A 24,935-nucleotide genomic window follows, 5' to 3' on the forward strand; every position below is an offset into this window, starting at 1 on the left:
CGATTTGCAGATTTCCCAAAAGTATTGTCCAGCGTTCCAATACCTTAATATCAGCATCCTTGAGAGGAAATAAAATTAGCATCCACAGTCCCCATCGACTCTCTCGGGATGGGCGATGGCGGGTACGGGGCTGCTAGCGGTGGGGCATGTTCGTCAGTCAAAGACCTGGTCAAATTATACAGCAGCTTTATCAAAAGTATCAATTCCCAGTTCAGTGGGAGTGCTATCCCCAACGATGTCTCGCCCTCCAGTCTCGTCCTGTTCCATCCGGGAAGCCTTCCTGGCTCACTCATCTTTGTTGCCCTTTTGCCCGAGACGGAGACTGTGATCCTCATCCTTACCAACTCACTCGCTCTTAATGATACAGCGGACTGGATCGGTCAGATGATCATTGAGGAGATTGTCAACGTACCTTCAGAGCTCAAACCCGGCTTTGTTGGGATGGCAGAGGCGACTGTTGCTGAGAATCTCAAATGGTACCCCCTTGTGGTCGATGAACTGGTAAGAAGAGGTCGACGGGTTGGGCGCGACCAAGGCGCAACATTCTGGAAGGTCAAATTCGAGGCCAGTGAATCTGCCTCGATCAATAAGCTGATCTGGGCTCCTGGCAGTGAGCTTCCACCAATAATTTACACAAAGTCATGAGAATGATTAGTTTTCAATGATAATGCCCCATCTGCTGATAAGTTGTCACCTGTGCCCTGTTTGCTCGTGAATGAAATGGTTATTAGTTGCCTGCACTAACCTAGGGTTAATGGAAGCGTGACATCATTCGGTCACTCGGGGTTCAATAGTTACTGATAGGAGCTTGTAGTTGTTTTAGTGCAATGTCAATCGAGACTATCTACCGTGGACCGTGAACAGAATCCGGGTCTGTCCATTGAAGAGGTCGTTGAAGATGTGTCAAAGGTTTGTCAACACGCAGGCGATCCACTCACACCAATGTCCTCGTGGGTTTGCGGGTTAGCGCAAAAGATCTACCGTTTTAGCCCTCATGATATATACATTTAATTGGGTTCCAACAGGCTCATAGCGCGGTAACTATTCCGTCTTTTAAGAGCCAGCTCGATACTATCACAAAGACGGAATGATCATCCAACCCCAGCCCGGCAGCACATTATGATAACCTTCTAGATTTCGTACCCTGCAGCTATCAGTAAGTCTCGGATTCTCCGTCCTTTTCCGTGTTTACTAGCGTTATTCTTTAATTCCCCCACATTCACCACCCTTACAGGGATGGCTGGTCCGGATTCATCGGAACAGTAATCACTGATAGGTCAATTCCCCGGAACTCCGGGTCATCAGCTCAAGACTTGGCAACATGGCTCACTGACGCGTGCTGTCATAACATGTCGTGATATCAAACGTCGTTTGCGGCGGCATATAATGCCGATCTTCAGCACGACACTGCCATGTAACGCTATTACGCATTTGTCAAAGACTGTCAGCTAAAACATCCATGAACGATCAACTTGCAGCTATCCCTGCTCGAAAAAAGTCTAATCTCGAACCGAGCGGTCAGGGATTGAATCACACATTTCTGGGTTTCCGGGGTGTTAAAAGAAGACAAATAGCTCCGCCAAGCACCTACAATTTATCCCAATCCCTTCACCCTATCAATACCTACTTCTTCAGTCGTCACGCAACCCTCACCATGTATTCTTGGTCATATCTTGGAGCCTCAGCGCTGATACTCGCAAACATGGTCTCCGGTCTCAGCGTCAAACTCGACGCCAAGGCTGGAAAATCTTGCGAGTACACTGCGCCATGGCAGACGCTCCCTAAACTTCCGCCTATGCCCAAGGCCAACTTCAAGGGCACTGCACCGATTGACGGCATTGATCTCTGGTACGCGACGTTCGGAAGACCGCTCAAGGAGACCAAGGCGAAAGGCCTTAGCCCTGTTGTTTTTCTCCACGGTGGCTTTGCGAATAGTGATTACTGGGCCAACCAGATCCGCTATTTTAAGGATCACCCCTACACTTTGATCACAATTGACTCGCGAGCTCAGGGGCGTTCGTCAGATGATACAAGCCGTCCTTTGACCTACGATCTCATGACCGAGGATGTCATTGGCTTGATGGATCACCTTGGAGTTGAGAAATTCTCAACTGTTGGTTGGTCTGACGGCGCTTGTATTTCTTTTGACCTCGCCATGAACTTTACTTCTCGCCTCGACCGTAGCTTTGCATTCGGCGGTACTTATAGCCCCGCGAACATCAATTCGACAATCGGAGACAGTCCCGTGTTCACTGAGTATCTGGAGAGAGCTGAGGCGGAGTGGAAGAAGATGACCCCATCCAAGGGCTCGTTCCAGGACTTTTCAGACAGAATGAACACAATGTGGGCAACCCTGCCAGACTGGGATGCAAAGTCCTTTGCCACAATTCCCACGCGATACTCTGATCCTAATGCTCCCATCATGTGGATTGTCGATGGTGACTCTGAGGAGGCTGTCAATCGCACCGTCCCCGCTGAACTCCATAGCTGGGTAAGACAACCGTTGATTGCTTCTCTTCTGTTGCTAATGATATTTTAGATCTGGGGCTCTGATCTTCTTCTTCTGCCCGGAGTCAGCCACTTTGCGTAAGTCACAACATCAAGGCGTCTATCTATGCAATATCAATTAACTCTTGACAGTTTCATGCAAGACCCCAGCACGTTCAACGTCAATCTTGAGCGCTTCCTCGAGATGCCTCGGTTCCCTGGAGAGCTCTAGAGTATCACTCGATCGAAATACCTAATATCTGATGGTATTTAGCATAATGGTCTGCTGCGATGATAAGATCAACATGGGCCACCATTCATTCAATTAGTTGAAATATAAGAACCTAATACTTGGCAAAACGATGATTGTAATTACCACATCCACTTCTTCGCAATTTCACCCCACTATTTAGGAGGCGCACGACAGCGATGCTTGATTCAGATATTTTAATAGCAACTTATAAGCCATAGAGGAGTTTACCCTTCTTTTAATTTTGCATACTCCAATTTCCTTATGACAGATAATCTTCGACATCCTAAACGTTGGCTAGTCTGAAATCTTGTCTCCATCACTTAGTGGCCGCGATAATCCCGTCCGCCATTGCAGGTAGCGTTTCAGCAACCACATCCAGCTCTCCATATATCTCGTACAGATATTCACCTTCCAATACCATACTGTAGGCAGTCTTGAACCTACAGCATCTCCAGTTAGTCATAACATACAGAAACCGTCACGAACGGTACCACTTACCCAGCAGACTGTGCCCCTGAGGCATCCCACAGATGTGCAGCCACGAACCAAGGTCTCGATTCGGAAGTAGAAAACTTCTTCAAAATAGGTCCATATGCCTCAGGACACGGCTTCGCCACGCCATCGGTATCACACGACAGTAGGTTCTCAGCCGGCATGTCAACTCCAGCCTTCGCGAAATACCCGCCTGCACGAGAGATATCACCAGTCGTGAAGCACCAAACAGTAAAGCCCGCGTCGCGAAGCTTTCGGATACACTCTTTAGCTCCGTCCCTAAGCTTCAACTCCTTAAATTCACTCATCAAATACGCAACATCCTCCGCCGACGCAAAAGAGCGTGGATTTTCAACGCCAGCGTAATGAAGACAGCGGTAGAATAGAGCTTCAAAGAGCTTGAGGAACTGCACGTAATGGCCGTGGAGAGATAAGTATGTGTACTCGCGCTCTGCCATTTCTAACCAGCATATTCCGAGGAGCGTTGGTTGAATACCACGTTGAATGAGTTTATCTCCTATGCGAGCTTTGATGGCTTCGTAGAGATGCTCGTAGCTGACGAGGGTGCCGACTACATCGAAGACAACGTTTTTGCTGGTGGCAGTCATTGTTTAAGAGATATCTTGATAGATGGAAAGAGATAGATAAGGCTCAATATAGTTCCTGCACAGTATTTGGCTGACATTATGACGGGGATTAAGTAGTAGGTTTGTCGTTATCAGCCAGAGCATGTAGACCTATCTCCCCCTCATTAGGATGTAGTATCAAGGCGTTCATGCGACATCAAGATTTCTTCAAACCTTATCAATCATTCATGATCCCTGACTTTGTAGCAAGCGATTAAAACCATAAGTGATCGGCCCGGTGAGTATATTTTGTTTCAACTGTCAATGATAACCTTACACAACCGGTCCGGACGCCTCTGAGATGCCCATGTAAACACGCGAACGGCTATCACGGACCAGAAATCAACGCCCTCCAAGGACTATCTCATATTGACAACATGTTCGTCGTATCTGTACCTTGTAGGTCATTGGAATAGTTGCACAGGAAGTACAATGAGACGAGGATCTCGGATCTACCGAACCTGAGCAATACTTCAAAGCCTATCGAAAGTCACGTAATGAGCTCCATAGCCACCATTCACTAAATCCCAAGCTATGCTTCTTTCTAGACGCTCAGTTTCTAGTGGCACCAACCTAAGCCGTCAAGTCCTGGAGAGGCCAACTTCATACTTGCTGACTACTATGACACAGATGATGCTTATCTGTCTTGAACAATTGGCTATGGAAGCTTGACAATCTCCCCAGATAACGATTCCCTGTATCAAGCCGGATCGACTATGCCGGCCCGCTGTTCATCTTATCAGACTGTAAGAGGAGGGCGCGCTTTTGGTAATATTAACTTCTGTAGCAACAGTACTCAAGAGCGAAGAGCAAGCTGAGGTATGGGATTGGGTAACATTCACCAAGATGTATTAGGAATTGATGTAACATACTGTTCTGTTGTGCGCCAAAGGGTCTGCCGATCAAATCGACCGGATAGAAATTGCTGCTTTGGGTTTAGCTCTGTTGCGATAAAGTTGCGTGGAATTTGTCCGCCAGCTGAGGACCTCTTTGGTAGTTCGTGCAAGCGACGTTTAGCAATGTAACCCCACAAAGTGAGGAGTAAGTACCGGACGTGCGGTAAATGATTTGACTTTGAGGGGTAAACGAAGGATCCAAATATCGCCAATGGGTAACGAGCAATTCATCCGGGACCAGGACATTGTTCTCAATAATCGCCATTTCTGCTATAGATCCTGCTTACAAAGTACTATCTACAGTTTTGCCCCTTCCCTCCTCTGCACAGTCTTCCAAGTGTCCAGTATAGTGTTGCTCGGACTGTCCAGTCTCTCTTGAGTAGCCTTGTAGATTTTCGGTATACCTGTCTTCTCGTAGCTCAAGCCCTCCATCACCATAGACGCCACGCCCTTCGCTGACAGGAAGATCTGGGGCATACCGTGTCCGTTGAAGCCAGCGAGCATATACTGATTCTGTCTCCCAGGGACAGCACCGACATGAGGCAGGCCATCGGAAGAGTAGCCCATCACTAGTGCAAGTGTTAGTAACTGTTGAATTACGAGAGGTATGTCCACTCACCTCCAGTCCAAACCTTGGACGTATACGCGCCGCTGTCCTCCCACCCGTGAAAGACGCGCTGCATATATCCATCGAAGTAATTCTTCGCAGGCTCAATTAACTTATCGTCGTTGAAGTTGTTGTACCAGCTATCAAGATCATGGTAGTACGCTGATCGTGCTCCTCCAACTATAATGCTACCATCAAGCCTCGGGATGAGATATTCGAACTTGGTATCGGACCAGCGAATAATGTACGAGTTGGGCAGTAAAGGTGACGGGGTCTTGCTAGGCTTGATATGACTGCAGATTCCCCTCACTGGGACGATCTTGTCCACGAATTCGGGTAGTATGGATGATGTGTAGGCGTTAGTCGCGTAGATGATCTTTGCAGCGCGGATCGCGCCGCGAGGAGTCATCAGTGTCAGATGGCCATCTTCATCAGGCTCCTCAGTAACTGCAGTAACGGGCGTGTTGGTCTGGAGATTGACATTGGCATCGACAGCCTTGGACAGTAGTTGGAGGATGAGCTTGTATGGCCAGCAGTGACCAGCGGTGTAAGAAAAACAGCCTTTGGCTCCCTTGACGCCTGATAGCTAAAGCACTGACTGTTAGCACTATTTCAGGTGTCCAGCAGAGGCCGGATATTGCTTACCTGTTCAGCTTCAGCACCTTGAGCAAAATAGACATCCTGCATAACGGAAACTCCTTTCTGTCGAAGAGCATCTACTCCCGATTTTATCTTGTTCAGTATGTCATCTGACATAAGCGCATCGACAGCACGGGTATAGACAAAGTCGCAGTCGACGCCCTCTTTCTCAATGGCACTTTTGACCGCAGCGAGATTCTTGGCCTCGAACTCTGCTGCCTCTGCCGCAGCTCCGATGCCGTAAGTAGCCAGAAGATTGGCTGGTCTGTAATACGGATCTGGCTTCACATGGCCGCCTGCATCAATGATTAATAACGTATAAATTTACACCAAGCATTGAGAAGGACATACCATTTCGTCCGGTTGCTCCCGAACAAGCTTGGCGAGCTTCAAGGATCACAATCTTTGGCAGAGGGGCGCCTTGAGCTTTGCACTGCTCGAGAATATGATAGACTGTCGCGACGCCTGCGTAGCCGGCGCCTATAATGGCAATATCGACTTGGGCAGGGAGATCAGGCGTTGAGCGATGATTATCGAGAGAATGCGGCTCTGACCTCCAAAATGAGGTTGTGGCGTTGTCGACAGGAAGAGGAGAGGGCGACATGGTGAGTAATTGTGGCTGAGTGAATTGCGGACTGGTATCTTGGGTTGGCTGTTATCAATCTCTGAAGAAACAATGTAGTGAGATGTCGAGTAAAATAGGTATGAGCAGTCAGTAACCCCCACTTTATTGACCCCGTTCGTAAACGAGGTGAATGCAACCCACCGTTGTATCGAGACAAAGAGGTTACAAGGGATGATCGGATACTTGCTATTCATTAACCGGCCCGGTTATTAAGGTAGCAGAAACGTTGATCTGAAAAGATATCGGCGTAGTATCAGTGCCTCGTTCATGTTGCCCCCAAACCATCCTATAGAATGAGGATCACAGAGTAAGCCCAAACAACACTAAAGAATTACCGTATTCAGTAAAACCGGTCCGGTCTAAGCGAAGGACTAAGCGCTATTCACCATCACTGTCATACCCAATACGGCCGAACCGCATGTGGATAACACGGCAATTTAGTGCTTGATAGCTGAACCAGATCCGGGCCTGCCCCGCGATAAGCAGTTGAACCAGCCAACGCGGGGCAACCCTCCAACCGCTCAGTGTTACCCTACGATCTGAGCAGCGAGGTCTCCCCAAGTTTGTTGGCTGATAACCAATGATATATATGATATTACTGTCCTTTGCATGGCGAATGATTCTATACGAGTTCAAGTTCTTGTTCTCAATATCCAATTGTTGCGAAATATATTATTTGTAACATGGCGACTCCAGCCCCTAAGGACGATACCAAGATTAGCGGACATAATGATCTGGCTCTAATCACTAGCTACGTCGACGGCGAAGTCCTTGACGCAGGAATTGACTATGCCTACCTAAACGCCTCAAAGCCCACAAAGTTCTACAGGAGCGTTTTGTTCCAGATGATTCTCCTTGGACTGTAAGTCTGCCAAGTCTTGAACATCACAATTCACTAATGCTTGCATACTATCAGTCTCTCCTGCGTTGGTCCAGCCATGTCCGATGCCATTTCCAACCTCGGAGGCGGCGGTCTCTCCACTCCGTATCTAGCAAACTTGGCGACGTCTCTGAACTACACGGCTGGCTGTCTGCTCACTCTATTCGGCGGTCCATTGATCAATAAGTTTGGTATCAAGTGGTCCTGCATTATAGCAGCCGTGGGAATGCCTCTTTCCGGTTCTGCGTACTATGTTTGCGCAAAGTACCGTGTAAATTGGTATCTCATCTTTGCAAAGGTAAGCATGCCCAAGATAAACTGTTCGTTCGCTTATAGGCTTTATAGATACTCACAGGATTCACCTATGGCTTTTTGTACGTCGCTGAGTCTACGGCCATGTTGTCATATCCCCTCGCAAATGACAGAGGCTTCTATCTAGGTGAGTAACGGCAAACCACTGTAAGGAAGCTACTGACAGTTGCTCAGGTGTCTGGTCTGCCATGCGGAACTCAGGCAGCGTTATTGGAGGCGCCATCAACTTTTCTAATAATCATAGTGACTCCAAAGCGGGTGGCGTTGCGTGGTCTACCTACCTCGTCTTCATTGCCTTCGGTAAGTTGCATTCACATAAGAACATCTGTGGGGTGTCTAACAAGAATTCAACAGAATGCACTGGCCTCGTTTGGGCTTTCTTGCTATCCCCCACCAGACGGGTCCGACGTGTAGATGGCAGTAAAGTTGCCATGTCCGAGAGAGCCAGCTGGAAGCATGAGCTTGCTGCTTTGTGGAAGCATTTGCAGCGCAGAAAGGTGAGACGTTTTGTATTCTTTTTCCTATGATCACTAGCTGACATGAGAATCAAGACTTGGCTCATGGCTCTGCCTGCGTTCTACTCATTCTTCTGTGGCGGAACCATGGGAACTTACCTGTCGCTGCACTTCTCAGTGCGGGCGCGAGCATTATCCTCTCTTTTCCTCCGTAAGTACACAAGAAACTGACCCCAAGCGCAAGATAATAACATGCTGCCACCCATTAGCGACCCTTTCCATCATCGAGGTGGTGGCCTTTGGGAAGCTCCTAGACAGGACCCGTTGGTCCCAGACCAAGCGAGCATGGATCTCTTTTGCCTGCTGGCTGATTCCACAAGCCGCCTGCTTTATCTGGATTGGTATCGAGTATGCAAAGTTTGGTGGAGGCAAACTCGAAAACGCGCTGGACTATGAAACGTATACTCCTTGTTGACCCCGTGGTATCTCTTGTACTGATTACTGACACGTATTCTCTCAAAGCAACACCAGGGGATGGGTTGAGGCCTACCTCCCATATCTCATAATGCAGTCAACTAGCTATGTATGCCAATTATCTCTCTACTGGATCCTCGGTACTTTTTCTACCGATGCTGGATCTTCTGCCCGCTCCGGTGGTTTGCTTAGAGCTTTTGAGACAGCTGGACAGACGGCGTCCTATGCGATCAACTCTCACAGTGGCTCGGATGCCAGGATTCCATTTTATGTCCACGCTGCGGTCTTGTGCCTCACTATTCCTTGCATGGTGTTCCTGATTAGGCTTGTTCCTGAAGCTCCCGCTGCAACGGATATAGACGTGGAGCCCGTCAGCGATTTAACTGATAGCAAGCAGGTCAATTGAGAGGTCAGAAATTGAGGACAGTAATGCACCGTGTTAGTGGGTTCATGTGTAGGAAAGATTTGCGATTATGTATTGCGATCGGGGATTTGTTGTTAGATTTTGCTACACAGAATGAGAGTTTCTTTAGTCACACAGGCGATTTGCGTGCATGATATTGTACAACCATACGGAGTGACCTGTAACCACCGTGAACGACGAAGCGGCATCTCACCGTCACGTCGCGGATGGACACGGCGCAATGTTATATCAATATGTTTTCCGATGACGCCTCGTCACCTTGATGCAAAATCACAACCCAGACTTTATCGGCTTTGCTACTGAATGCAAGAGGATATGCAAGCTCAGAGTTCGTTTTCGCCGAAATCTCACTCTCGGAGAACAATGGAATCAATATTTGCTCAAGTATGCGTCATTTCACGCGAAATTGCCCAGTTTTAGAGTAAACTAACGTCGAGTTTTATAATATTCAACAAGACTCCCCTAGCTGCATATCAATCAGTTCACAACTTGGGACCATCGTTAACAGTCAAAGTGCCCGTCTTCTGGATGAGATACTCCTCAATAGCCACATCCTTGCCTGCTTCCTTGCCATATCCCGACATCTTGATTCCACCGAATGGAGACTCGGCACAAGAGGCATTCCCTGTAAACAGTGATTAGTATCAACCGACAACAGTTACAAAGAGAAACATACCAGTATTCATCCCGATCATTCCAGCTTCGAGGCTTTCCAAAAGTCTCCAGGTTCGGGAGACATCTTTAGTGAAGAAGTAAGATGCTAAGCCCATTGATGTATCATTCGCTTTCTTCACAACCTCATCTTCAGTTTCGAACTTGTACAGACCCAGTATAGGTCCAAAGATCTCTTCTTGAGTTGTGAGCATGTCTGAGGTCATGCCTGAGATGATGGTTGGTTCGAAGAAGTACCCATTCAGATTCTCGGGCTGCTTGCCTCCGCAAAGGATCTTGCCGCCTTTGCTGACAGCATCCTCAACATGTTTTCTGACTTTATCAACCCCGCGACTAGTGGTGAGCGGCCCCATAGTAGAACCAGAATCAGCTCCATGGCCCACGCGGAGCTTGCTAGTCGCCTCAAGCATCATCTGCGCAAACTTGTCGTAAACGCCGCTTTGGACATAGACTCGATTTGCGTGGGTGCAAGCTTGGCCTGCTGTTCGCCACTTGAGTATCATGAGAGCTGCAACTGCTCCCTCAAGATCACCGTCATCAAAAATGATGAAAGGGCAATTTCCACCCAACTCCATAGTGACCTTCTTCAACCCATGGCTGCAATGTCTTGCAACGATGCTCCCTACAGAGGTACTACCTGTAAAGGTGACCTTGCGGACGAGCGGGTGCTTGCAGAGTGTCTCGCTGACCGATGGGGTATTGGCGTTATCAGTTGAGATAACGTTCAGCACTCCTGCAGGCAGACCAGCGCGAAGAGCAAGGTCTGCTAGGGCCATGACACTAAATGGTGTTTCTGGGGACGGTTTGACAATCATGGTACATCCTGCGGCTAGAGCAGCCGATACCTTGCGGATAATCATAGCAACTGGGAAGTTCCAAGGGACGAGAGCAACACATACACCGATCGGCTGCTTGATGACAAAAGTTCGACGATTGGAGATAGAGGGTTGGGCAACAGAACCTCTGATACGCTCAGCCTCGCCGGCGAACCACCAAGCGAAGCCAAGAGCGTAATCTACCTCGCCAAGAGCTTCTGCCATGGGTTTACCGGTCTCGAAGACGACGATCTTGGCGATGTCTTGTCGTGCATTGGTGATGAGCTCGTGCCACTTGAGTAGGATCTTGGCTCGTTGGCGAGGATTCATATGGCGGTAGCTTTGGAAGGCCGCTTCTGACGACTCAACATACTTGTCAACATCGGCGACGTCGTTAGCGGGACTGGTGGCCCAGATCTGACCAGAGCCAGGATCTGTCAAACATTATATGAGCTGTGTTCTTTATTACTTTCTGCTCGCAGTGAGTTCAGCTTACCCTCAACGTCGAACCGTTTTCCGGACTGAGCTTGGACCCATTGGCCATTCAATAGTGATTCCTCGTGAAGGAGGGACGGATCGTCCAGCTGCAGAAGTTATTAGTATTTAGCAGAATATATCGAAAGGTAATAAGAGTCGTGACCTTGAAAGGGAAGCTTCGTGTCATAGTGCTATTGTGAATGGCGAATACTCGAATATTGAACTCGATGTGTGTATGTATAATGTTATCTCGACTACCAAACGGACTTATATATTTTACCTATGGGTTAAACTGGGACGCTATCTTGAAGATAAAGAATGCGACCGGCCCTGTCACGATGTACGGTGACAGTCTTCTCTCACAATCTATGGACGACCGGATATGACAACCGAGTTCAATAGCTCCATGATACTCTTGTCCTCTAACAAGCCGGTTGTTAGTCAGTGAAAGGTTTGTCATGAATTTCGAGTAGTCGTCCGGCCTACACTCCATGCCAGCTCTATCAACATACTACGCCCTAAAGTGAATTGCCGAAAGTCGGATACGACGGTTCATGGTAGCACGGCACTTCCCCACTTCCCTTAATGGGTAATTGCCAGCCGGTCCCGGTCCCGGCGCCGCTAGCTTATCAGGCTCCATTAGTTCACATACCGACGACTACCGGACTATAAGCCGGCCACTTCTTTCTGGCTGAGTAATTGATCGCCAGTCTGAGTTTCGCTCGAAAACGATCTTCTTTTTGGCATCACCGAAGCATGCAGCTTGATTGAGGTGGAAATGCATATGTGGCGAAGATAACTGGGATTGTTGATTTGCTACCTAATCATGTGAACGATCTCTAGTAGACCCCATAGTTACTTGCAATTTTCAGTGTCATCCCCGAATATTATTACTCGCACCGACAACTACGGACAACCTCGCCCCCGTAAACAGGTGAAAAGCCCACAAAGTGCTTAAGCAGTAACACCGACAGGCTTCTGGCAAAAAGCGCCGAGCGTAAACTATGTCAAAGTCAGCCTATATACTATCATGAGAGTAGTGTGGAAGCAACTTACAACCTCGGAGAGGAAACAGCAGCGAGCCTTCTGGCCAGACGCCGCGCAAATCTCCTGGAACTCCTTGGCGCTGTTGGGAGTCTTGCTAGCTGTTATCACGGTTAGTCAAGTGTCTGTCCTGAACGGTGACGGGTGGACTCACGGGAACTGCACTCGCCGGAAAGGACACCGACGAGGTCGAGACTGCAGCACTGGGGGGTTCCGATGAGACCACCATCAGGGCAAGCATCGTAGCCGTTGGGGGAAGTAGCAGGCGCGGCGAAGGCAGTGCCGGCAAGGAAGACAGAGGCGATGGCGTAGAACTGCATGGTTGCGGTGTTGAAAGATTGGATTGGAAAGATTGAAGAGTGAGTGTGATGGATTGTTTGGATGCTGAGTGATGATGGTGAAATATCTGGAAAGTGGCGCAAGATACAGTCTTTATAAAGATGCTCAAGGGCTTTAAGATAGGTTATCTTGCTTTGGTATTCTGGATATCATTCTCCAACCTCGCGTTCCTCAACTCTGAGTTGAACACGATGGCTTTCTGTTTCCGGCACTTTCGGCGAGGGAGGTTGAAGCTTGGAATGCTTCTCAGCTCTGCATCGCCCACTCTTGATGCACGAGGATGGATCGTGTCCTTGATAAGGTCAACCAGGTTGTCAGAGTTATGCCGCTAACTTTGATTCATTTGCAGATCATCATATCCAAATGTCTGAAAAGTGGCCTACCCCAGAGTGTTGAATTTCCAGAGAATAAAAAACAAGTTGAATTCAGTAACCTATAGTAGGTCGGCTGGTGAAGCTCGCGTAATCTTTCGAGAGCGACGCAGTGATTCTATTCATTTAACATAATATTAAGATCTCTCATAAACTCGACCATCAGTTATCAGCATATTGAATAAAGATTGCGGTAAGGATAGAAGTAAGATAACAACAATAACTGAGTGGAGCTTTCCACCGAATGCAGTGCTGTCAAGGCTGAGACACAGTGTAGAAATGAAAGGAATTAATGTCGTTGTTGGTAGATTCAGGAAAGGAAACTGCAAGGAGTATCCCTTCGATTGAGTTTCGGAACTCGCCATCACACACAACTAATTGCCGGAGCTGCGAGGGACGTGTCATGAATCAGCCGTTGCTTACTCGATCCAGACTAACGAACTGCCGTGAAGATGTCTTAGACAAAACCAGGAACCACCCGCCGATCTTATCCTTATATGCGGAGAATTTCCATCTAATTAATTGGAGCGGCGGAGTATTCTCCACGCCACGCATAATGTTACCGGCAATACGGCTAACAGCTTCTCCCTTGACAATGTCTCAGACGTCAGAGAATGATTGTTGATCTCTACTTAATTCGATCTGACAGCTAGACAAGGATATCTTTTAGTGTCCGCAAGGAAATATTAGTTGACGATCACTGCTTCATTCAATAGACTATTCCCTGCTTTGCATCGCTTAGTGCATACAGAGAATTACCAGCAGAGCTGAACTATATGTTGCAACGCATCACGTATGTAGGCCTGTAAACACTCACATACTTCGCAGCATTGACAAAGTCTTTTCGACGCGATCATCCAGTTATAAATTTAATATGTCATTATGTACGAGAAGGGAGATTATTAAGTCCTTGGATCAAGTAGCCAAGCTCGGGATTGAGCAAATGCTGTGTCAGTAATTACATGTTCCCTAAAAACACCCAACCAAAGCCACCGCCACCTCAACACTTTAAGCCAGATAATTCAGATAATCAAGCTATACTAGGACTATCTAGAGAGGAACTCCAAACAGAATCATACCAAAACCAAAGACTCCAAGAAGACCCAGCTCAGCGTACGAAGACTTGGCAGCGCCAGCAGTGATGACAGATGGAGCTCCAGGAGATGGGCTGGTAGGACTAGTTCCTGGCTTCTCTCCGGAGGGGCCGGGCACAACAGAGGTTGCCAGGGAGGCAGGGGGTTGAGGGGCTTCTCCTCCAGCACCACAAGTAGTGCATGCAGCGGGAGGGTTGGGCTGAGCAGGGGGCTGAGACGGCTGTCCTGATCCGCCGCAAGTGGTGCATGCAGGAGAGTTGGGGTGCTCTGCCTTGTCCTCGCCTGGATTGGTTGGCTTGGGGCCGCACGTAGTGCATTCTTCTGGCTGAGGGCCCGTAGGAACTGGCTTCACAGCAGGGGCAGATGGAACAGGCTGTGGCTTGACCGGAGGCTTGCCAGGGCCCTTGGTAGCCGTAGCCTCAGGGCATGGAACAGTAAGCGTCGCAGTGATAGGCCTCTCACCACAGGAGTTACAAACAGTAACAGTTGAGGTAAAACCAGGTGGAACACCAGTAGTGCGAGGCTGACACTTTTCCTTATGGCAAGCCTCAGTGATGGTGTACGTGTGCAGACGCAGACCCGTGGAGCAGAACTCGTGATACTCAGTGGTATACACGGTATGAGGACCGCCACATGTGCCATTGCCGGACCAAGTGCTGGTCGGTTCGACGATGATGGAGGTGATGGTAGGAAAGGTCTTGGTTGAGGTAACGCAGGATGTTGTCTCTGCGTTGACTGCAAGACTGGCAGTCAGGAGAAGGGAGATGAGGGCCTTGAAGGTTTGCATTTTGAAGCGAGCGACGAAGCGAGTGACAAATGTGTGAACGAGTGAAAGTTGTTAAGGGACTTGTACGTCTACCATCGCAGAAACATCCCTTCGTTCAAGTATTATATATCGCCAACCTTCAGTACCCAGAATCCTCCAAATTTACTTTTAAACTTTCATACCTCTCGGTATCACAGCACTTCCAACTTTGAGACCAAAACATGCAGAACGCAGCTGAAGCAAAAGCTCAAGGCCTGTTTATCCGTCCAAACGAGGTAATACTAACATATCTGCCTTGCATAATGGTTCCCTGTCAAAGCTGTTTCGGGAAGGTGATCGGCGGCTAATATCTCCGATGGGGACCGATGGAACCTCGCTTAGCGGAGAGAATGTGAGACAGGCAGGCGATAGTGTCAATAGTTGGGTTGTCAGGGGACAAAGTTCTGCGATGGGAGCTGAAAGGCTTCATTTTTTCGGCGGGAGGTCGGGTCATGGAGGTCGTGTCGGCATTTGTGAACTCAAACATTAGGAATTATCTCAATGCCGTGCGATGTTGTTGTTCAAGAATCAACATCTTGGTCCGCTGGTTTGAACGTGTATATACAGCTCTCCCTCAACATGATCCCAGTGATATTCACTGGAATCTCAACCATATCTTCTCATCAATTTCTGACTACACTCGTTTTCTTCATATCACTCGCTTATCCTTATCCTTTGGTGCTCGTTAATCACCATGAAGTCCAAGAGTGTCATGGCCGCTTCAGCGATGATGGAGCTTGCACTTGCTCAAGCTTCTGCTGATCCTCTCTGCTCAGCCGTCATCAATCTCCAGCCTGTTGAATATCAGTTCCAGCAGCCTATCCTCATCGACTCCTTCTTCCCTGCCAACACCGACATTGTCCTTGATGATGGTCTTGTTGTACATGTCACGGATGCTCCCACGTCTTTGAGCACTGTCCTTACTGATGTCTCGACTAGCTTGACTACACTTACCAGGTCAGTTCGCCATGTCATCGGCAGTTGTACTAAACACCGCTAATCAGTTCCAAATAGTGTTACCGACGGAAACGGTTCTCCTCCGGATGCAGGCTACCTGACCTTCACCATTCCTGCGAACCCTGACGATATTGGCAATCATCCTGTCACCAAGACCTATCCCCCCACTGAGCCGGGACAACCGGGTGTTGTGATCATCCAAGTCCCAACATCTCCTCCTAGAGGTAACGGGATCTCCATCCCTTCTGCCCCATATGTCACGGTCACTACCACTGGAGACTTCCCTTCTCTTACTACCACAACTATCACGCCTGATAGGCCGGGAGCAACTGGTAGTGTCATCATCGAGGTCCCAAACTCTAAGACTGCTTCTCCTCCAGCATCTTACGTAACCGTCACCACTACAGGAAACCTTTCTCCCACTGATGACCCACGCACGAGCACTATTCCACCCGGCAACCCTACCGATCCTGGTACAGTCATTATTGTCGTTCCAAGCTCCCAGGCTCCGCCTGCTTCCTATGTTACCAGTACTACTACAGGAAATCTTTCTCCCACTGATAACCCCCTCACAAGTACTCTTCCTCCAAGCAACCCTACCGACCCTGGAACTGTCATCATTATAGTGCCAAGCTCCCCAACTTCTTCTATACCTTTCGTCACTGTCACCACCACCATAAGCACTCTCAACCCCACAGACAATCCTATCACGTCTACAATTTCCCCATCCGGGTCAACTGGCACTGGTACTGTCATCGTGGAGGTCCCCCCTTCCAGTTCTCCAGTTTCTTCTATCCCATTTCTCACTACTACCACAACCGTTACTACCCTCAACCCAACAGGCGGTCCTATCACTTCAACTATTTCTCCATCTGGGTCAACAGGAACAGGCACTGTTATTGTTATCGTACCAAGCTCCCAGGCGCCATCTGCTTCCTCAATTCCATTTATCACTATTACCACCACTGATAGTACCCTTAACCCAACACACAGCCCTATAACAACTACTGTTTCTCCATCTGGGTCAGCTGGCACAGGCACAGTCATCATAGAGGTTCCACCCTCAAGTTCCTCAATCCCCTTTACTACTATTACCACCACTGACACTACCCTCAACCCAACAGACAGTCCTATTACAACTACTATCTCTCCATCTGGGTCAAGTGGTACAGGCACAGTCATCGTGGAGGTTCCACCCTCAAGTTCCTCAATCCCCTTTACTACCATTACCACCACTGACACTACCCTCAACCCAACACACAGCCCTATAACAACTACTGTTTCTCCATCTGGGTCAGCTGGCACAGGCACAGTCATCGTGGAGGTTCCACCCTCTAGCTCCTCTGCTGGAACATCATCCTCTGCTTCCAATACGTCTAGTCCTAGCCAGACGACTACCGGTGATGCTGCTTCGAGCACCTCAGAAAGTGCACCCGCAAGCAGTTCAGCTGCTTCGTCAAACTCGCCGTCTCAGGCACCCTCCAGCGCCAGTTCAGAGACAAGCAGCCCCGCCACTTCTTCTGCTTCTTCTTCTTCTTCTGCGCCTTCAACAAGCGGCGCGGAGACCAGCTCCGCTGCCAACCCCACCACCTCCAGCCCTGCTTCGTCAGCGGCTACCTCTGCCCCTGGTTCCTCTACAGCGTCTACTCCCAGCTCATCCACCATCGAAGCAGCCTCCAACTTTGACCCCTGCCCCGACAGTCTCTATTCAAACCCCGAGTGTTGTTCCATCGATGCTGTTGGAGTTGCAGACCTTGAATGCGAGTCACGTGAGTATATCTTAACCTCATAACAAGTCTTGTAGCTAACGTGATTCTTAGCCACTGAGTCTCCTACGGATGCCTCCGACTTCCAAGCCATTTGCGCTGCCGGTGGTAAACGAGCACGATGCTGTGTTCTCCCTGTGGTAAGTCTTGATTTTGGGCAGGAAAGAGTAGATGCTAACTCGCTTCGCACTACAGCTTGGTCAAGCTCTTGTTTGTATTAAACCCGTTGGCGTATCGAACTAAGCTCAGCTTGGTACGTTTTGCAGGGAGATGAGATGATGTTTTGGAGAGGCTGGGCTGATGGGTTGCGAGTGACCTTTTGGAAGCCATGCTTGGATTGGATACACACCTCTCAATAATGAATGGTGTCTATGTTCTACGGGTGGCTTTTATTATTTGTAGTAGTTGTAATACTGATAGCTGACCTGGTTTCGTCATTTCTAAATGGCTACGAGCAGTACTTTTTCCTCGTCAAACATTATTCAAGGTACTACTTTCCATGCTATGACGATTAGTGTTATTGAGTGTCACCATTGAAAGGCAGTAATTTCACTTACTCAACTGTCTCTGGCAATAATCTGTATATAGAATTCCACAGGTGACTTTGAGACTGTGTGCATCGATTTCATTGAGGTCAGATGAGCTGTTAGTCGTTCCGCAGTAACATTTCTATTTATGTCCGGGACTGTAGGCGGCGATATTCCTTCCACGTACTTCGCCTAATGCGCGGCCACTGACCCCACAATTTCCACGGCGTTTCTCTTTATATTTATCAAGTATAACTGTTCATTAGCCTTCCCGTCAGTATCTTGTTGTGCCATGTCCCTTGCCAAAGCTCTCAGATCTGAGCCAAAGCAAGACCAAGGTGACTTTCCCAAAGCGCAGCTATCCATCTATGAGAAAGCAATGCTGAAGCATGACTTTGAAGCAGCCAGATAGAGCATGACTGCGCAAAAGTTCACTTTCAATGCTGGAGACACCCCATGGAAGTGTTGGTGGCGAAACCTGGCGCTCAAGTCGTGGGATGGTGAATGTCACATCCGCCAGCGATAAAGGAGGATTTTCCAGGTATGCTTCTTCGGCTCAAGTATATTGCACGAATTACTGACTGGTGGCTAGTGAGCTATAGTGAGATGAAGAAGGGCGTATGACTCTGAGCCCAAGTTACTCATAAGCCTGTCTCCACCAGAGCTCTACGGAGTGTTCGGTTGGCGCGTATGATCCAGTGAAATGATTCATAGAGGGTGTCGCCGGTCACTTTTATGTACATATATCAGAAATAGTGATCATGTTTTAAGCAAGCTTGTTGTTTTGCAAGGCCAATACACATCTAAACTAGCAAACCTACTTGATCAGGTTCCTCAACCACTCTTGGCTTCCCACGAATGCCTTCACTGATCCAGTCAGCTAACCCCGGTGCAGCCACAACATTTTCCCGCCAACTCCCAGTCCTCCAAAGACAGCACCAATGCCCACAAGACTGACAGCCCATATGTCCCAGTTCTTGGCCTTCCACACTGGCATGCGCATATCCGCCGTCTGCAGATGCATTGGCCTGAGCTCCTTTCCATCCTTGAACCTCAGCTCAGTGTCGTAAATCAGCTCCTCTACCAGGTCCGCGGCATGGTGTTTCCTTCGGGCAGCCACATGGGCGATGCGCATCAACCGTAGGCTATTGCGCTTATAGCTCCCGTCTTGATCAAGCAGAATCTTCTTTGCCTTTGTGTAAATCTCTTCGGACGTGAAGCGGAATTTATTCAACGGCTCAGCCACGCCTCCGTCGACGAGTCGAGCTGTGTTGGAGATTTGGTCCATGAAAACACCCATCGACAGCATGGGTACACCATGGAAGAGACCCTCGTTGGCGCTAGAACCACCGCCATGTGTGTAATAGAGCTTTGTCGAGGGGTGGTCGAGGATGGCTCGCTGGGGGACAAAGGTCGAACTCAGCCAGTCAGGGTTCTTTCCATCCAGAATATCCCCCAGACGGAGTGTCTTGTTACCAGTTCTATAGGTCGTGTTGACATCGAGATCTTGACGGCCACTCTTGGGAATAGACCAGATGATGCCGTCCAACAAGCTCCCTTCAAGAAGAAGAAGCAGACCGTTGATGATCTTGGCTGCGTCGGCATTGGTGAGGATAACGTGTGTGCCTAGGGCAATATAGATGACCTTGGTGTGCTTGGTCAGGAACTGGTCGCACTCCTCGTTGAGTGGCGGATAGGTGTCACTGATCAAGGGTCCAACCGGGGCACAGGTAGGAGGTAGATCACGCGGGATCTCAAGGCCAAGGAAGGAGTTGACAAAGATCAGGTAGTCAGGCTTCTGTATCTGGTGAGGAGGATAGTTGACACCGTTTTCCAGGCGCATCTTCTTGGTCCACGTCATCCATTCCGCGATGACGGGCAGGTCAAAGAAGATGACGAGTTCGTTCTTGATCCGATGCCAGAGGCTCGCATGCTCCGAGGTAAGTGTTCCCTCAAGCTGAAAGCCTGGTTGGCCAGGAATGTACGAGCATGGCATCATCAAGAAGGGCATCTGTGGCCAGACTTGAGCGATTGGCAGATTATACTCGACGTGCATATCCTTAACGGCGTCGACAAAGAAGTCGGCAATCATCATACTTGGCCTTGTCTCAGGGTCGTCCATGATGGCCTTGAGTCCCCGATATGTCTGTGGCCAGAACGAGTCCCATAAATACTTGCTCGGCATGGTCCCTGAGATGCCCTTTGAGATGTCCCACGTTCGCATGCGCAGGTAGTGAGCATTCATCTGGTCGTGAGTCGGGCCCGGGCCCAGGGTGTGGACCTTGGTGATGAACTCATAGCCATTGGTCCAACCTTGCTGGCCCTCGAGCGTAGCAAACTCAATGGTGTGGCCTCTTGCGGCCAGAACTTTGCCAATCTCGAATACGGGACCTGGGCGAGGGTTAGAACTTGGAAGTGAAGTGAGTGGCGTGACATGCAGAGGGGCTAACGTAACGTACTGGCATGGGTGAATCCGCCCGTCGTCACCACAAGCAGGATCTTGCGGGACGGGTGCGCCAACTCGAAACTAGGCATGGCGTCGATTGCTAGCTATTATGAGCAGTTAGTTGCTAGATGACAACTATCTCGATAGATCTAATCTCGGGCTCTTGTGAGTGAAATAAGGTGTCTCGGATGGCCTGATCTCGGCAAAAGTGCAATGTCAGCAACCAACACACGGCGGGTTTAGCGGCCTATGATTGGCTGTCTTACGGCCTGTGTGCTAAATCCGCCGAAGTGGAGGGTGTGCGCCGGCAATTCGCGTCGTATTCAGATTCCGGAATCCGTACCAGCTGGGCTTCATTTCTCGAGAGCGATAAGTAGTCGCAGCCGTGGTATTTCTCAATTAATGTGTTCACTAGTATAGAAAGACTCAATTCTCTCACAGCATGTCTAGCTTAGAGCGCTTCAAGAGGTTCCGTCTTCATAGTGCTCCAAGTTGCCGTCAAGCACCATAGACAGGTTGGCATCAGGATAATAGTATCCGTACTGAGGACCAATTATGGTTCCATATGACAGACCCTGGAAATGAATCTTCTCGCTGCCCAAGGCCTTGCGAACTGCTTCCAACATTTTGACGATGTATATCTTATCAAGATGATCCATGAGGCGGCTAGTCATGGTGCGGCAGCCCATACTGATGTTCTGATAGGAATCTACCATTTTCTCGTATGACTGCATATCAGTAGGGAACAGAGAGACGCGTTGATTCCAAGCCGTTATGTAACACAGAACACGAGCACTGATGCCGATACAGTATAGGGCTATGTTTTATCAAGTCGCGTTTCTCTTGCTCTTTTATATTTATTCTTTTTGTCGTATGTTAAATAATATTTATCTTCTAAACTTACCCCAGAACCTTAGTTACTAAGTTTTGATATAAAAGCCTTAGCTATTTCTTATCTTATAATTAATATAGACTTCTTTATTTTATATACAGTTTAATTACTTTTATTAATTGTATATAAAGTTATATGTAAAGAAAGCTTAAAACGGAAATGAGATTAAAATCTAAGAGAATTCTCATCAATTATATGATTTATTAGTATGAGTAATAACCAATACTCTTTTACAATATCTAAAAAGAAAACTCCAGTGTTAACAAGAGTCTTATCTCTTGAGCGCGGACTCTTCTTTTCAAGATTGCAAAAAAAGTCCCGTGTTCAAGCTCCCCTGAAGCAACTGGCCGACTTCAATTTCCTTCAGGGCTTGTAGTTTTCTCAAGAGGCCCATCACGTTGGAGGACGCCGCTGACGCTTCAGGCTTAGTATCTGAGACGATGCATAGTAAATAAAATCGAGGATATCGTGATATCTGGGGTTCATACGACTCAAAGAACGCAGTCAGCGGGTCTCTAACATTATCCATATAGACAACGTCGTCGTCAGAGATCTCCTCTCTTTTATGTTTCTTTTCATTACTCAAGATTTGGGTTACGGCATCGCTGAAACGGACGACAGGAGAGGATTGTCTTTCTGTCTTCTCATCGTCATCGTACATCTGGACTGTTATCATGTTGGTAGACATTTCATCGGACATTTGATCAGTTGTCTGGTCGTTTTCGTCCATTGGCATCTGAGTGACATGGTCTTCGATGTTTGGGATCGATGATGAACGAGAGAGGGCGTGCGCCTGGGTCCCTGGGAAAGACTCGAGCTGTAAGAGAAGGTCGTCCAGCGGCTCCTGAAGCCCTTCCCAACTTAGACTGTTTGAAGAACTTAGATCAAGGCTCTTCAGTTGCCGGGCTCGTTCGAAAAGAAAGGCAAGGAGATTTCTGGCGAGATTCGGGTCGTCGGGTTTCAATTCCAGGACCTTCTGGGACTCGGTGAACAGTCTCATCAACGAGTTCAGGTACTCGTCAACAAGTGATGACTCTACGGACACGCAGAGCGACTTTGTGTAAGCCAGACTCTGAGAATCTGTGAAGATACTCCACTGGGGGAAGTTATGAAGGAGCGATAGAGCGAAATCCATAGATGACAGCGTATCCTGGATTATTGCTACATCCATAGCCGGAGTTAACTTCATTGTTTCACCCCGAGTTTCGGAGATTTGATTACGCAGGGCTTTCAAAAGCTCAGGAGCCACTCGAACAGCCTCATCGTCTAGCTGGAGCCGACGGAATGCCTCTGAGAGGGCATCTTCAACGGACTCCGTAAAGGCCTCTTGCGTCAAGTCCTCTGGCGGAAGTGATCTTCCTGATCTCTCCAAGCTGTCCATTCGAAATGGCTTTGGATCTTGGGAAATGAGCAAGGTCAGATGTGCCGACCCATCATTTATGGCACTATCAATGTCCGAGGACGGCTTCGCCTCCAACCACAACCTTCCAATCGAGCGCAGGGCGGCTTCCACCACAAGCAAGTGATTATGCTGAGTGTTGACCACGTGGCCGGTTCTGGCCTTCTTCGGGCTTCGTGGACAACCCGGGTCTTTCGCGGTACTAGATCTTGAAAGTGGTGGACTTGGTGACTGATGTGAGCGATGGAAAGATGGCTGTCTGGTTTTCAGCTTTCGGCGGGCGTGGGAACTGGAGCGACGGACTCGGTCTTTCTGCAACCGACTTCTATCCGGAGAAGTTATTCGCTGACGTTGAACTGCTTGGCTTGCTGTGCATACCGTTAGTTATTGTTGTGCATAATTCCTTATCCTATATGAATGATGCAACCTACCTGCAGTGATGAGATGGGGAGATTGGTCCGTTTTCAAATGCATACTTCCGTCAAAGGTGAATTCGTAGGTCGGTTCATTCACCCGATGTTTCCTTGAAAGCCGTTTTTGCCTCAGACTTTTAGCGAGATCCATCGCTACGAGGCTTTGCGTGTCTCTCTCCAGAATATCCACCGGGTCCTGATCGCCTCCGGGATCTAAATTGGATGTCATGGACGACTCGCTTATAGCCGAGGCGGCATTCCAGTTCTTAGGGTCACTAGTTGATCGTTTTGCCATTTCGACAGACTCCTTCAAAGTCAGGCCGGCTTCACGAAGACGCCGGCCAATTCTCGAGTTTGCACTTGTGATATTAACCACTGTAGAGGGTTCATGGCATAGATTAGCGTCATGTTGCAGTGTCCGATGTAGTAGGGTGAAAAGCCTGATTCTCTTCTTCTACTTTGTTTATTCTTCTTCCTCCTCTGTAGCAGTTTAAGTGAAAATGAGAAATCACTCACTTTGGACTAGATTCTCGCCAATACCTATCAAATTTTGCTTCGCAGCTTCGACATTGAACTCAGGAAGCAAAGACATGCCGCTGAAAACTTGGCGAAGTTCGTCTTGGTCAAAGTCATCTTGCCATGTCGTTAGAGTTAACATGATCTTCGTTATCCTAGTACGACGAGAGTGCCAATAACCCTCGAGATTCAAAGCCTGGCAGGCAGACCGCTCGGCCTGGTCCCCTTCCATATCCACCGCCTGGGTATAGTCATGGCTAAAAAACTGTGGACTCTCTGGCGTATCGCCGCCTGTTTCAGGAGAGCTCTGGGTGTCCTTCACTTCAGCGCTCGTGGTTGTTCTGGAGGGTTGGCGCAGCGGGGCTTCATCGCTTTGATCTGGAATGATTTGGAGTGGGTTCAAAGTCTGGCATGATAAACCTGCTAGAAACTCGATGATCGACTCGCAAAGCTTCAAAAACACATCTACTTCTGGAGAGTTGGAAAGGACCTGAGACTCAGGAAACAGCCCAATTAGCGAAAATGGTAGAGATGGTGTTTGAGTTGAATGGTGATTGAGAGGTCTTGCATGGGAACCCGGAATGAGTGTGGCACTCTTGGATCTGAGGAGCTTCACTCTAGTGGGAGTTGGAGAGTCTTGATCTCCCTTTTGCCCCACCGCACTGGGTAGGTCCACTAACGACAGCTTGCGAGAAATCGAGGGGTTGAGCTCGCCCATTGCAACAAAGGACCTAAGGATGAATGAGCAGTGACAAATGAGAAAGATTCAAACTGTGGTAAAATGTGGTTTGGTTTGGTTTTTCTTTTTTCTTTTTTTTTTTTTTTTTTTGAGTGCTGAACCCTACGCTGGCTGGTACAATGAACCTGTTAGGGAGCGACGTGGCCTAAGCGGAAAAGAATAAACAACTCTGGGGCAGGCGTTCAACAGCCTCAACTTAGTTTCCTCAGGTCCAGGCGACGCGTAAGTCTCTCGCGGGAATCGCGGAGACTACATGTTCAGCACCAGCTTTCATGGCACATGCCATGTTGAGTTATGTGGCGTCGTTGGACGCTTGAAAGTCGTACCACAGTGATTGACATCTGACAAGACTGTGTAAGACGTGCCGTCTCGATCAAAAATCGACTAATTAGATCTCCCCGTTGAGTCCTTAAAAATGTGCTCAAGTGGAGTCTTGGGGTTATTGATGACATGGTCGGTCTTGGCTTGCGCCGAGAAGGTTATCGCAGCATGT

At 48.5% G+C, this 24,935-nt stretch overlaps 12 protein-coding genes across 12 annotated transcripts; 4 read left to right on the forward strand and 8 right to left on the reverse strand.

Moving 5' to 3' along the window:
- Nucleotides 1-87: 87 nt before the first annotated feature.
- On the forward strand, nt 88-674 carry FVEG_01581 (hypothetical protein). Its single transcript, XM_018888582.1, has one exon. The coding sequence runs from the start codon at nt 109-111 to the stop codon at nt 643-645; it is 537 nt and encodes a 178-aa protein (XP_018744520.1). The 5' UTR covers nt 88-108; the 3' UTR covers nt 646-674.
- A 980-nt stretch (nt 675-1,654) lies between these two features.
- On the forward strand, nt 1,655-2,955 carry FVEG_01580 (hypothetical protein; the record flags this gene model as incomplete). The annotated part of the gene is made up of 3 exons (XM_018888581.1): nt 1,655-2,491; nt 2,540-2,586; nt 2,641-2,955. 3 exons carry the CDS (start codon nt 1,655-1,657, stop codon nt 2,717-2,719), a joined length of 963 nt encoding a protein of 320 aa, XP_018744519.1. The 3' UTR covers nt 2,720-2,955.
- Nucleotides 2,956-3,056: 101 nt separating this feature from the next.
- FVEG_01579 (hypothetical protein) lies at nt 3,057-3,840 on the reverse strand (the record flags this gene model as incomplete). Its single annotated transcript, XM_018888580.1, has 2 exons — nt 3,057-3,180; nt 3,239-3,840. 2 exons carry the CDS (start codon nt 3,838-3,840, stop codon nt 3,057-3,059), a joined length of 726 nt encoding a protein of 241 aa, XP_018744518.1.
- A 1,074-nt stretch (nt 3,841-4,914) lies between these two features.
- Nucleotides 4,915-6,683, reverse strand: FVEG_01578 (hypothetical protein). The gene is made up of 4 exons (XM_018888579.1): nt 6,352-6,683; nt 6,007-6,296; nt 5,374-5,947; nt 4,915-5,323 (listed from the first exon to the last, which is right to left on the reverse strand). The coding sequence occupies exons 1-4, from the start codon at nt 6,602-6,604 to the stop codon at nt 5,052-5,054; spliced, it is 1,389 nt and encodes a 462-aa protein (XP_018744517.1). The 5' UTR covers nt 6,605-6,683; the 3' UTR covers nt 4,915-5,051.
- A 625-nt stretch (nt 6,684-7,308) lies between these two features.
- Nucleotides 7,309-9,152, forward strand: FVEG_01577 (hypothetical protein; the record flags this gene model as incomplete). Its single annotated transcript, XM_018888578.1, has 8 exons — nt 7,309-7,487; nt 7,542-7,803; nt 7,851-7,944; nt 7,992-8,117; nt 8,172-8,314; nt 8,369-8,483; nt 8,542-8,731; nt 8,795-9,152. The coding sequence occupies 8 exons, from the start codon at nt 7,309-7,311 to the stop codon at nt 9,150-9,152; spliced, it is 1,467 nt and encodes a 488-aa protein (XP_018744516.1).
- Nucleotides 9,153-9,652: 500 nt separating this feature from the next.
- Nucleotides 9,653-11,321, reverse strand: FVEG_01576 (succinate-semialdehyde dehydrogenase; the record flags this gene model as incomplete). Its single annotated transcript, XM_018888577.1, has 4 exons — nt 9,653-9,795; nt 9,847-11,091; nt 11,154-11,241; nt 11,298-11,321. 4 exons carry the CDS (start codon nt 11,319-11,321, stop codon nt 9,653-9,655), a joined length of 1,500 nt encoding a protein of 499 aa, XP_018744515.1.
- A 598-nt stretch (nt 11,322-11,919) lies between these two features.
- Nucleotides 11,920-12,567, reverse strand: FVEG_01575 (hypothetical protein). The gene is made up of 3 exons (XM_018888576.1): nt 12,333-12,567; nt 12,191-12,279; nt 11,920-12,136 (listed from the first exon to the last, which is right to left on the reverse strand). The coding sequence occupies exons 1-3, from the start codon at nt 12,496-12,498 to the stop codon at nt 12,089-12,091; spliced, it is 303 nt and encodes a 100-aa protein (XP_018744514.1). The 5' UTR covers nt 12,499-12,567; the 3' UTR covers nt 11,920-12,088.
- Nucleotides 12,568-13,732: 1,165 nt separating this feature from the next.
- On the reverse strand, nt 13,733-14,830 carry FVEG_01574 (hypothetical protein). The gene has a single exon (XM_018888575.1). It carries the CDS (start codon nt 14,767-14,769, stop codon nt 13,939-13,941), a length of 831 nt encoding a protein of 276 aa, XP_018744513.1. The 5' UTR covers nt 14,770-14,830; the 3' UTR covers nt 13,733-13,938.
- A 651-nt stretch (nt 14,831-15,481) lies between these two features.
- FVEG_01573 (hypothetical protein) lies at nt 15,482-17,853 on the forward strand (the record flags this gene model as incomplete). The annotated part of the gene is made up of 4 exons (XM_018888574.1): nt 15,482-15,744; nt 15,802-17,513; nt 17,565-17,650; nt 17,706-17,853. 4 exons carry the CDS (start codon nt 15,482-15,484, stop codon nt 17,751-17,753), a joined length of 2,109 nt encoding a protein of 702 aa, XP_018744512.1. The 3' UTR covers nt 17,754-17,853.
- An 877-nt stretch (nt 17,854-18,730) lies between these two features.
- FVEG_14869 (hypothetical protein) lies at nt 18,731-20,641 on the reverse strand. The gene is made up of 2 exons (XM_018903886.1): nt 20,497-20,641; nt 18,731-20,428 (listed from the first exon to the last, which is right to left on the reverse strand). The coding sequence occupies exons 1-2, from the start codon at nt 20,570-20,572 to the stop codon at nt 18,918-18,920; spliced, it is 1,587 nt and encodes a 528-aa protein (XP_018744511.1). The 5' UTR covers nt 20,573-20,641; the 3' UTR covers nt 18,731-18,917.
- Nucleotides 20,642-20,944: 303 nt separating this feature from the next.
- FVEG_14868 (hypothetical protein) lies at nt 20,945-21,217 on the reverse strand (the record flags this gene model as incomplete). The annotated part of the gene is made up of 1 exon (XM_018903885.1): nt 20,945-21,217. One exon carries the CDS (start codon nt 21,215-21,217, stop codon nt 20,945-20,947), a length of 273 nt encoding a protein of 90 aa, XP_018744510.1.
- A 237-nt stretch (nt 21,218-21,454) lies between these two features.
- Nucleotides 21,455-24,804, reverse strand: FVEG_01571 (hypothetical protein). Its single transcript, XM_018888573.1, has 3 exons — nt 23,704-24,804; nt 23,206-23,562; nt 21,455-23,142 (listed from the first exon to the last, which is right to left on the reverse strand). The coding sequence occupies exons 1-3, from the start codon at nt 24,419-24,421 to the stop codon at nt 21,674-21,676; spliced, it is 2,544 nt and encodes an 847-aa protein (XP_018744509.1). The 5' UTR covers nt 24,422-24,804; the 3' UTR covers nt 21,455-21,673.
- Nucleotides 24,805-24,935: the final 131 nt, after the last annotated feature.

Source organism: Fusarium verticillioides, chromosome 6 (assembly GCF_000149555.1).
Source record: "Fusarium verticillioides 7600 chromosome 6, whole genome shotgun sequence".
NCBI classification, from domain to species: Eukaryota; Fungi; Ascomycota; class Sordariomycetes; order Hypocreales; family Nectriaceae; genus Fusarium; species Fusarium verticillioides.

Excerpts from the sequence above, each read along its gene's own strand:
- FVEG_01578 (XM_018888579.1), bottom strand. The coding sequence starts at position 6,604 with ATGTCGCCCTCTCCTCTTCCTGTCGACAACGCCACAACCTCATTTTGG. Across the intron at positions 6,297-6,351 it reads GGGAGCAACCGGACGAAATG|GCGGCCATGTGAAGCCAGAT; the intron begins GTATGTCCTTCT and ends TCATTGATGCAG. Across the intron at positions 5,324-5,373 it reads GTCCAAGGTTTGGACTGGAG|TGATGGGCTACTCTTCCGAT; the intron begins GTGAGTGGACAT and ends CACTTGCACTAG.
- FVEG_01581 (XM_018888582.1), top strand. The coding sequence starts at position 109 with ATGGGCGATGGCGGGTACGGGGCTGCTAGCGGTGGGGCATGTTCGTCA.
- FVEG_01574 (XM_018888575.1), bottom strand. The coding sequence starts at position 14,769 with ATGCAAACCTTCAAGGCCCTCATCTCCCTTCTCCTGACTGCCAGTCTT.
- FVEG_01571 (XM_018888573.1), bottom strand. The coding sequence starts at position 24,421 with ATGGGCGAGCTCAACCCCTCGATTTCTCGCAAGCTGTCGTTAGTGGAC. Across the intron at positions 23,563-23,703 it reads TGGCGAGAATCTAGTCCAAA|TGGTTAATATCACAAGTGCA; the intron begins GTGAGTGATTTC and ends AACCCTCTACAG. Across the intron at positions 23,143-23,205 it reads TCCCCATCTCATCACTGCAG|CAAGCCAAGCAGTTCAACGT; the intron begins GTAGGTTGCATC and ends CGGTATGCACAG.
- FVEG_01575 (XM_018888576.1), bottom strand. The coding sequence starts at position 12,498 with ATGCAGTTCTACGCCATCGCCTCTGTCTTCCTTGCCGGCACTGCCTTC. Across the intron at positions 12,280-12,332 it reads TTCCGGCGAGTGCAGTTCCC|CTAGCAAGACTCCCAACAGC; the intron begins GTGAGTCCACCC and ends CCGTGATAACAG. Across the intron at positions 12,137-12,190 it reads GCTGTTTCCTCTCCGAGGTT|TTTACGCTCGGCGCTTTTTG; the intron begins GTAAGTTGCTTC and ends ACTTTGACATAG.
- FVEG_14869 (XM_018903886.1), bottom strand. The coding sequence starts at position 20,572 with ATGCCTAGTTTCGAGTTGGCGCACCCGTCCCGCAAGATCCTGCTTGTG. Across the intron at positions 20,429-20,496 it reads GGGCGGATTCACCCATGCCA|GTCCCGTATTCGAGATTGGC; the intron begins GTACGTTACGTT and ends ACCCTCGCCCAG.